Source organism: Taudactylus pleione, unplaced genomic scaffold (assembly GCF_031769625.1).
Source record: "Taudactylus pleione unplaced genomic scaffold, aTauple2 ptg000161l, whole genome shotgun sequence".
NCBI classification, from domain to species: domain Eukaryota; kingdom Metazoa; phylum Chordata; class Amphibia; order Anura; family Myobatrachidae; genus Taudactylus; species Taudactylus pleione.
The window spans coordinates 4532253-4543573 of record NW_028284563.1 but is presented as its reverse complement, the minus strand read 5'-3'; the positions used below and the strand labels follow the sequence as shown (position 1 = coordinate 4543573).

The 11321-nt window shown below is 46.1% G+C and overlaps 1 protein-coding gene across 1 annotated transcript in view; it reads left to right on the top strand.

The window, feature by feature from the left end:
- The first annotated feature begins 361 nt into the window (after positions 1-361).
- Positions 362-11321, top strand: part of SLC25A48 (solute carrier family 25 member 48) — a 42763-nt gene continuing 31803 nt past the window's right edge. The window contains exons 1-3 of the mRNA XM_088475036.1: positions 362-601; positions 837-880; positions 3042-3113. Coding sequence (XP_088331162.1) covers positions 556-601; positions 837-880; positions 3042-3113 — 162 coding nt within the window. The 5' untranslated portion in view covers positions 362-555. The remainder of the gene's footprint in view (positions 602-836; positions 881-3041; positions 3114-11321) is intronic.

Here is an 11321-nt window from a genome sequence, read left to right as displayed (position 1 = left end):
TGCACCAGGAGCTGATTGGTTGGTACTTTATCTCTGTCTACGTTGTCTCTCTCCAAGGCTTAGTACATAGACTCCCATAATGATCCCTATGCCTACATAACTTTTCATTTAAGGTTTCTTGTGGCCACTTATATGGAACCACATGTAAGTAAAAGAAGAATTAAAATCATCTGTGTGTTTTTTTATCAACAAGCAGATCTCTGCCAAACTATGTAACAGCTTTGGGGCTCGTTTCTAGTTGGATTAAGTCAATTTTAAGACATGCCTCGCAGGCGGAGCTGTACACGCCTTTCACACTGACCAGTACACGTCCACTTTAACACTCATAGGTGTCACTTTCACAATCTCCCTGAAATGCTTTTCCAAAAGTAGACAAGTATGTTAAAGCAGATGACACAAAATACTGCTTCATCTGCCAGCGCAGCAAATTTGTTTTGTACATTAAAACCTTTGGACTGGAAGAAAGCAAATACACTTTCAGAATCAGTCCATGGAGCTGTCTCTGAAGAATGCTCTATGGGCAGCAGAGAGTAATTAGAGGACCCGAAATTCATTATGGGCAGGGTACAAGCCAATGATTTTATAGCTGGTTGCCTCGGAGGTATGTGATTTATATTTTACATCTCTTTGAATGTATTTTTTTATGTTATTATTGAAAGTGTGAGGTACAATAGATACAAGAATTAAAAAAAAAAAAAAACATAACAAATTCCAGTGATCATTTGTCAACCCTGCGTTATGTATGAAACACTATACTTGCGATATAAAGGACTTATGTGCCATGCTTTATTTACTGTTATGTAACACACTTTAATTCCAGTCTTTTCCCTCTCTAGGGGCAGCCAGTGTTATTGTAGGATATCCTTTGGACACAGTTAAGGTATATTTAAATGATACACTATTTATCTCTATGCTTTGTATTACTACTTGTTTGATTGTTTTCGCCTTTTTTGTTAAAAAGGCTTTTATTTCTACAAATTGTTTACAGATGAGTAACTGTGCTAAGAGAAAAGTTTTTGACACATATACATATATATATAAATATATATATATACGATCCTGTTGAAGCAGGGGCGTTTCTAGAGAGGAGGGGGCCCGAGTGCAGTCTCCGACATGGGCCCCCTTCTCTCCGCCCGGCAGCGCACTGATTTGTGCATGGCCAGCGCCGGAGTTATAGACTCTGGACCCAGGAGCCCGTGTTCCCCGCACACCCTGCACCCATTATAGATACACCCCTGTGTTGAAGCAGTTATACTTGGAGCAATTATTTTTTATCCTTCACCATGTTATTGTCATACCATATCCGGTCCTCTTTCTCAGGCCATTTCCGAGACGTCATATCATGCTGGCCGTCATTCCGGCTGCCCTCACCGGGAGGGTGCAGCCAGGTCAGCATGGCGGGGGGTGTGTGCCTGGGAACATTACCCGTCTTTAGGGGGTGGGGCAGGGGGCATGACCACATGATCACATCATTGTGGCCCTGCCCCTGCTACACAATATCAAGATTATCGGCATTGTGAAGCAGGGGGCGGGGCTATGATCTTGTGTTTCAGCGCGTATAGCGCCATCACCCCCCCCGCCCCACTGCAGGGCGGTATGTTCACTGACATCACAGTAAAGTGCCCCGTTGCACTGTGTGTCAGAAAAGAGGGTATGGCCTCGCAGCACACCCCTCCCGGTCTCATTACTCTGGGCACTTCCAGAGATGCCAGGCTGCCCTCAGAGACCTGCATTGACCGGGAGCCAGGCGCTGCACTGTGATGTTAGTGTGAGCCGCCCAACTCCCGGTCACTAAGGAGAATGGTGACATTTTGGTGTCACCCCCTCGGAAGGTGACACATAGGACCTCATTCAGAGGCGGTCGGAGGATGCAAGCAGTCGCTCAGAAACTGGGTGGCCACTTGCATCCTGACCGCCCGCCTCTGTTGCGGTCGTTAGGCTGTGGGTTTACACCCAGAGCTCTAACGACCGCTCGGGTGATGGTCGCGATGGTCATAGACCATCGCGACCATCGGGGCTTACGACGAGACCCTAGGGTAGGGTCTCACTTGTTGTAAGCCCCGGAGAGCTTCTGGCTCTGTCAGAGCCGGAAGCTCTCCACTGACATCACTTGTGATGTCAGTGGGGCCTCCCCCAAACGGTAGGCGTTCCCATGGGAACGCCTCCATTTGGGCTGCCATCCCCCCGGCCTGCCTTCCAAATGGGGCGAGCTGTCAATCAACATCGACAGCTCAACCCCTTTGGAAAGAGACCCGCTACAACAAGCGCTGTCGGTCGTAGCGGGTCTCACGCATGCGCACGAGGGAGCCGGCTCCCTCGTGCGCATGCGCACTGGCCAAACATCGAGGCGGCCGTGCGGTCGTAGACCGTACGGCCGCCTCTGAATAAGGTCCATGGTGTGGTCCGCACCCTCTAGTGATGCCACTGCCGTAAACACAACTTCCACTAAGGCATCAGACCCTACGACTGCACACTATTTGGCAATAAAAGCCCCTGCAAGGTCCAGTATCCAGACCTCATTCACAGGTAATATTCTGACGTTCCCTATAGATTGTAAGCTTGTGAGCAGGGTCTTCCTACCTCTATGTCTGTCTGTTATTACCCAGTTTTGTTCTATTAATGTTTCCAATTGTGAAGCGCAACAGAATATGTTGCGCTATGTAAGAAACTGTTACTAATAATAATAATAATAATAATATCACATAACAAAAAATATTGGTAGCGCTATGTCCTCCTCATTTAACTCAGATCAACTGATTTTTCATTTTCACAGCTGGATTTAGTTTAATTTGCTTATGATATGAAAAACTACTGACTTCCAACCGTGCAGGGAAAGCTCACTCCTTATTCATTGTAACCACATCTAAATCATTCTAACACAACATTGCAATGAATAGGATTTAGCAGTGAGATGCGTAATAATTGTTGCTGAGAGTAGCATAGTACTTTGTAACTCCCCTCCCAGACTCTCTCACACATATTCCGAGCAGATGTTTGAAAAGTCGAAACAAATAATCACTTCTATCGTGTTTATTTTACAGGCTCGATTACAAGCTGGCCATGGCTACGGAAATACATTTAACTGTATACTTAAAATATACAAGAATGAAAATGTGAGTATGATTTTTGGAAACTGGTTAGCAGTATCACACTTTCTATGCAAATGCAGAGCCTAGTACAGACAGCCTAGTGCAGAGCCTAGTACAGACAGCCTAGTGCAGAGCCTAGTACAGACAGCCTAGTGCAGAGCCTAGTACAGACAGCCTAGTGCAGAGCCTAGTAACACTCCCTAATATGTTTCTCTGATCTGCACACTCTTTCCTGAAGGTAGGGATGACCATCGAATGGTTCACCATAGGCAAGAACCCATGACTGGGAACCCATCGATGCACTGACTGAGTAGGAGTTGGGATGCTGCATACTAATCAGGGAAGGAGAGTGGGACTATGCGGGGTGCATCAGGGGGCAGAATTATGCACTGTACCTCCTGCACCGGATAAAAAAATAACATTGCTGCGTTCTCTAACATCGATGGCTAAGTTCCTTCTGAAGTCTGCCATCGATGGCAAAACCATCAACCAAATCTTACTCGAGATATCTGGCACAGGGGTTTGTAACTGAAAAACATGTACATATCCCTTGCGTGTACCTGTGTCTACTAAGCACTCCTTCCACTTTCCATTGGTCTGGACTAGAAAATGTCAATCATCCTTCTTAACATCTAAAACTATGGGATGGAAGGATATTGCTCTGTATTATTCCACTGTCATGAGTCAGTCACTCACTCCACAATATATGGAGCCAGATTATATGCAGCAAAGTGCCACTTACTGAAACTGCTCTGCGTCTTTCATGGACAGGCCTATCAGGATCATTGCTGCACACTTCTACTCAATATAATCTGTGAAGAAAAAACGGCACAGAAAATACAGCCATACAGATACTAAGGGCTATATTTACTAAAGTGCAGGTTTATAGAAGTGGAGTTGTTGCCCATAGCAACCAATAAGATTGTATTTATTTATCTAGCACGTTCTAGAACAGGGATGGGGAACCTTTTTTCTGCCGAGGGACATTTTGATATATTTAACATTATTCGCAGGTCTGGGGCAGGCCACACCCCCTTCATGTGATGTCACGTCGGGGCGGGGCCACAATTACCAGTGATTACAGCAATGTCTGGAGCATCCTGAGGACGCTCCGGGGAGCTGTAAGGGCAGCGGTGTGACCGTCTGAAGCATCCTAAGGATGCTCCAGGCGGCACTGCTGTATAGATTCTGGCTGCCGCCTGGCACCCTGCTATCCAGATGAGGCTAGCAGAAAAAAGCTCAGAGGGCCAGACCAAATGATTCTGGGGGCCCTCGGGCATGAGGTTCCCCATTCCTGTTCTAGAAGGTAATAGCAAGAAGTGATGTTGTCACTATGGGCAACAGCTCCACTTCTAAAAACCTGCACTTTAGTAGATATACCCCTAAGAGCCCTGTCTTCATGCTGACAGGTTGATTAGCTAATTCCTTTAAATATCTCTTAAAAAAAAATAACAATAAATTATTGCTCAAGTGCTTCCGATCACCAAGTACTGCCCAGCAAATATGAAAGTGCCACCCGACTCTACATCATACTATTCAACCAAACTGGATAGGTGTCTTGGTGTTTAAATGGGTGTTACTATGCCCTATGTAGTAAAACCTACTAATAATAACATGCCTATTATCGTGTAAGCCCCACCTCTTTCCAGGTCAGTGATCCGGGCCAGCAGGGAGGTATGCACTACTTTTTGCACCTAAAGTCTGTTACTTTGCAGAGAGTGGGGCTGATTGTGAATCGGATGCAGCAGCGATATCGGATGCAGCACTTGCGCCCTGATTTTGTACCTACAGAGTCGCACTGCAGATTTGGACGCACGCTTGCAGAAATGTAAGGGGCGTTACTGGACGTGACTGGGAGGTAACAGGGATGACTAGAAACAGGTGCACAGAGATGCTGTGCCTGAAGGGAGTGTCGTAGGTGTATGTCGCGGAAAGTAGTTGCATACAAAAGACGCTGAGCCTCTCACATAGGAGGCCATAATCAGATGGAGAAGTTGCACCTGCCATATGTGGTTGCAAATTTCGATGATGCGATTGATGGTTGCAAATTTTGATGAAGTGAAGCGATGTTTCAGCGTCTATGGACGCTGACAGAGGGCGTCTCGCTTCATGCACATTTAGATGCACGGATGTACGTACACCAGGGAAGGGTTCTGTAGCAGCATTAGCTTAAACAGGGCCACAACTGGACGGATTTGATGGAGTGCTGCAGCGTTGTCTACATAGTGTCCGTCTTCTTTGCCCTGGGAGGGTTTCTGTTCAGCTATGACACCGGAGTGGTGTCCTTGGCAATGCCTCTGCTGAAGGAAGATATGAACCTGTTGGCACTGTGGCAAGAGCTGCAGGCCTCCAGCATGGTGGGAGCAGCAGCGCTGTCGATGCTTGTAGGCGGGGTGCTGAACAGAGTCTTGGGACGCAGACCATGCATTCTCCTGGTCAGCTTGCTCTTCATTACTGGGGCAGTGGTTATGGTGCTGCCCGGGACAAGGAGACCCTGCTGGGTGGCCGTGTGGTGGTGGAACCGGTAATTGTTACCTGATGTGTGCAACACATTGTTGTTACGCCAGCAGCTCACAGGTTACCCAGCATTGTATGTGCAAGTGTTTGCATAGAAGGGGTACCCCTGCCCAGCTAGGTGTGATGCTGCCCCTGGCTGCAATAGCTTTAGCTTTAGCTATTACATTGCACTTACTAGCTACTGAGTATTTCTACGCTTAAATTAAAGGGCGTACGTCTAAGGGACCAGCTTAACATGTATAGTCACATTACTGTACACATTAGCACCCTCTAACCATAGTGCTTTGAGTTCAAAAACATAGTTATAAGCAAGTTTTTACAAAGTCTATTTAGAAAGCTTTAAATATTTTTAAAGCAGCGAGACAGGGTGCTGGGTAACACTTAAGGTGCGTACACACTGGGCGATAAAGTGGACGACTGAACGATAACGATATCGTTATCATTCAGTCGTCCACTTTATCGTCCATTTTTAAGCCCAAAAAGATGAACGATGATGACGACGCGCGTTCCCGCGGGTCGTTCGTCATCATCGTTCATCGGGCTGACATGCAGGCCAACCTGACGATCTAGTCAGGTTGCTGCATGTCAGGGAATGGGGGAGAGAGCCCGGCGCTGAACGATATCGTTAATGATATCGTTCAGCGGCTGTGCTCAATGTCATAAACGACATTGAGCACAGCCTGCCGGGGACACACTAGACGATATCGCTCAGGGAGCATATCGTCTAGTGTGTATGCACCTTTAGCTGCTTATGACAGATACTGAGCCTTTCTTGTAGGCTTACTAACTTGTTTGCTTTGGGCAGCTAAATACACGATATCAGCAAGCAATATCACAATATAGGCACCAACAGTATAGGTGACAGTATAGGTGTATTAGAAGAGCTGTGTTACTGGAACCTTATTTTTGTCCTCAGGCACTGATATATTAATAGTAGAGATCTGCAGGCTCAGATCGGTTCGGATTTTCCCACCAAGTTCGGATTTTTTCCGCCAAATTTCGGGTCTCAGAAAGAGGCAAAATGTCATCTTTCATGGACAAACATAATCTTTCATGGACAAAAGTCCATGAAAGATGATGTTTGTCTATGAAAGATGATGTTTTGCCTCTTTCTGAGGCCCGAAATTTGGCGGGAAAAATCAGAACCTATCCGAGTCTGCACATCTTTAATTTATAGTACATTTACCAGTTTCTATGGGTTACAGTGTATTCCTTAAAGTTTTACACATACTGTTTTAGTGTCTCCACATTAGTGACTGGAAACTGGCTAAGGAAGGTGGTGGGGGCTGGCTGAGGAAGAAGGTGATGGGGGCTGGGGGGTGGCTGTGGAAGTTGATGGGTGCTGGGTGGTGGCTGAGGAAGGTGATGGTGAGGAAGGTGAAGTCACTTATTCTGAAAGGGTGTGAGGAGCCTGCCGCCGATGCTGAAGGAGGAGCAAAGAGAAGATTCAGGTATGGGTAGGGGTGCACAGACTGCTGCAGAGACACGGGGGGGAGGAGGGGAGATAGGGCTCCAAACTACTCTCTAGCCCCGAGTGACAAAAATCCTAGTTTCTACCCTGACATAAAGACCAGATGCAACTGCTGTAAAAGACATTGCCAGTACAACTTCTTCCCCTAGTGGATGAACTACCTGGCTCCAGTCTGCTGTTTACTCTCTGCAAGAGGTGGCGCTTGGTCTTGTGAGCAAACTCCGGAGTTTGCTGAATATCAGGGGGTCTTATCGGACCCCTGATGATTAATGGCTGGTAACGAAAATATGCTATAAACTAGTGTTTCCGTATGGTTACCGGGCAATTTATCGATGATGAATAGGCCCCCCAGCCTGCTGATTATCTCCTGATTATCTCCTGCAATACCAGTCTGCTTAATAACTCCTATAGGGGCCTATGTATCGAAGCTTGATGAGAGATAAAATTGTGAGAGAGAAAGTATTAACCAATCAGCTCCTGTCATTTTTCAAACACAGCCTATAAAATGTAAGGCCCTGATTCAGAGCTACTCGCTAGCGGCAGTACGCTCGTTCCGAGCGATGTTCGCACATCTGCGCATGCGTACGGTTTTTAGTACGCATGCGCGGACCAGTCAGTGCGGGCGAAAATCGTTTGTACGCAATATAGCGAGTGCCTGCTATTTTGAGTGACAGAATGAGGCGTATGTGGGTGGTAACAGGGGAAGGTGCTTGAAAACGGGGAGTGGAGATCAGAACGCAGGCGTGCTTAAAGGTCAAAACGGGCGTTTTATGGGTGTGCATAATTACAACAGCAGCGTCATTGACCACGTCACTTGGTTTTTTTTAACTCAGAACTGCTCGCAAAATAGCGGTTGAAAAAACCAACCCCAAGAATCGCGAGCAGTTCATATCCTGTTCGATGTACTCGATTAATCTAATAAATAGCGGACATGACGTATGGTGCGAGCGGCCAGGGGGCGTTTTTAACAAATAAACGAGCATATGTTTTGCTCGCTCGTTCAGACTTAGAGGTGTGAACAGACTGCAATGTGCGAACGGATCATTTGAATAGCCACCCCTTGATTTTGAACGAACGAACGCAAATAGCGAACGGCTCTGAATGAGGGCCTAAGTTAGAAGCTGATTGGTTGGTGATTTACATCTCCAAATTTTCACTCTCATCAAGCTTTGATAAATAGGCCCCATAGTCCCAGTCAGCTGATTACTCAACGCAAGTTTAAGTCTGTTTACTTCTGCAAGTTCCAGTCTGATGAGTTATTCCTGCAGTTTCCTACTGCTCACTCCTGCTTATCAGCCAGAACCTTCCTGCAGACTACAGCCATATCAGTACTCTTCCACTATACCTCTTACACCAGTTCTCCAGATCCACATGAAGAGCAATATAATAAGGCCTGCCAGCTTCCACAGAACTCCAGGTACCACTACTAACCCTAGGGACCCTGACCAGACTCTAACACCTCCTAGTGTTGTGACAACATCTGTGCACCAACTAGTAGATCTGGAAAACATGCACTATAGGAGACCCTGAGGACGAAGTTTGGTAAGCGATACTGTAGGCCATCTATTATTAGGTATCCGGTCATTAGGTCTACAGTAAAAAGGTAGACAATGCTTAGGTAGACAATACAAGTTAGACAGGCAGTAGGTCGACAGGGTCTGAAGGTCGACACGCTAAATGTCAACTGATAAGCAGGTCAACAGTGACAGAAGGTCGATGGGGTCATTAGGTCGACACAGAAATGGTCAACATTTTTTTTTTAAGTTAGGGTTAGGCACTTACCCCGACAGTCAGGGTTAGGCATCAGGAGGGAGGGTTAGGCACCAGGAGGGTTAAGGTTAGGCACTAGAAGGAACGGTTAGGGTCAGGCACCTACTCCGATGGTTAGAGTTAGGCACCAGGAGGGAGGGTTAGGCACCAAGGGGAGGGTTAGGGTTAAGATTAGGACCAGAAAAAAAAAACATGTGTTGACCATATGTGTGTCGACCGAATGACCCTGTTGACATTCTGTCCCTGTCAACCTTATCAGTCGACCTTTAGTGTGTCGACCTTCAGACCGTCGACCTGTTGCCTGTCAAACTTGTATTGTCTACCTAAACATTGTTATTGTAGACCTAATGATCCACACCTCTATTATTAATGCTCTGTTTTAGCCCCCGGAGCTTCCCCAAGTGCCTGCAATTCATGGCGTTATGCCATGGTGCATCTGATCCCTTTGGGCACTGGACAGGGCTTTTACGCCATTTGGTCCTGCCCCTGAAGTGGTCAGCTGCGTCTCTTCTCCGGGCTTCTCTCGGAGGGAAGAAACATAAGGTCTTAACGTATGCATACAGTGCACTTTGTATGAGGCAGGCTATAGCTTGTTATGTACTTAATATGCCCCCCTTCATGGACTGGCCACACTCATTCTTAAAATATGCATTTGGAAACTCCCCTCTACAAACCTACATTTAACTCTGACGTGTTACAATTTTTCTGAAGTATCTGAAGTGAATCCCACGAGAAATTTAAACACTATACTATTGGCGCATGTTCCTGTTTTTCTAGTTTATCTGCATTTTCAATCTACGTTTGCCTGGGGATCTTTCAGGAGAGCATATTTCATATTGTGTGTGTGTGTGTTCGTCTGTATATGTATTTATATTTAAAATTGGCTATGGCGTGTCCCTAGTAGGTCATGTAAGGACTCTTGGATGATAGCATCATTGACGCTGGTGGGATGGGTCAGTGCTCAGACTGACTTCCAGTAACTGTAATGTTGTTGTTACTTAAGCCAGACATACACAGATTATCGGCGGATCGGGACGATAATTGCATAGTGTATTACCCTAACCGGTCAGCGATATCTATTTTTATTTATTTTAAAAAGGAGACCTTTTCCACTATCCTGACGCTGAGGCTATGGTGATAGGTAGAGCGGGTGTGGGGAGGCTCCGTCTGCTGTCTCGGAACATCCGGAGTCTTAATGATAGACTTAAGCGCTCTTTTTTTTTTGTCCCAACTTTAAAAAAAATAACGCTGATGTTATTTGCCTTGTACAGACCCACTTCTACGGTAGCGGGGTCCTTGCTCTTAAAAAAAACCTGTGGCTGGGCTGGATGTACCATTCCACTAATTCTCCCACTGTTTCTGTTCTTGTCAGGAAACCACTTAATTTTCAGCTAGGCCAGGTTCAGATATTGTTTTTATTAAAGCTTTTGTTCACCACTTCCCATTACTTATTTAGGCGGTTTATATTCCTCCCACTTTCAGTAATGATGTCCTCAGGTAGGTAACCTGCTTTCTTGCCTTGGCGCCAGGCAGCCCTGTGATTTGTACATGGGAATTTGCCTCGCTTGATAGGTGGAGGGAAGTTTCCGAGTCTTCCACTTCTCCTTCGAGCCCTACTTCTTTCTACAAATTAATCGCTGACCTTGGACTTTTAGATATTTTTGGCGCTCTTGTGTCATCCAACTGCTGCTCAGTTTTCTTGTCGCTCCACCTCTTACCGTGACCTCTCTCACGCATGGACCTTATTCTTGTTCTAAACGTATTCTAACTCTGTATGTCACTGGGGCGGAATACCTGCCCCTGGGGAATATCAGACCACTCTTCTGTGTCTGTCAACATAGACCTCTCTGTGCAAAGGGGAATTCAATTTTGAACATTGAATCCTTTTTGTTTGCAGTCAGTGGGGGCAGGCTTTGAATTAATAATTTGGGATAATTACTTGATAATGTGGATAACCCAGATATAACGATTCTTTGAGACTCCTTCAAGGTATTTTCATTAGGAGAGTGTGCGAGATTAAGCAGTTCACTCTGCATCAGGAGGAGGAACTGGTGTCGGGATTTGGAGGCTGTATACTTACTATCACACACATTACTGGACAGGGACGCTTTGCTGCGGGCACAGAGAAGGGGACATGTACTAAGCTCTGAAAAGTGATACATTGGAGAGTGATAAACTACCAACCACTCAGCTCCTAACTGTCATGTAACAGGCTGTGTTTGAAAAATGACAGTTAGGAGCTGATTGGTTTTGTAGTTTATCACACTCCAATTTATCACTTTCCAGAGCTTAGGACCTGATTCAGACCCGCTCGCTAAGGCACGATCGCTCGCTCTGAGCAATTTTCTCCCGTCTGCGCATGCGTATAATTTGCCATTTGTTGCGATCTGATTTTGGTAGCTCATAAGCCACTATCAGGTCGCTACTTTGAGTGACAGATAGTGCCGTTTGTGGGTGGTAACAGGGGAGGGTGC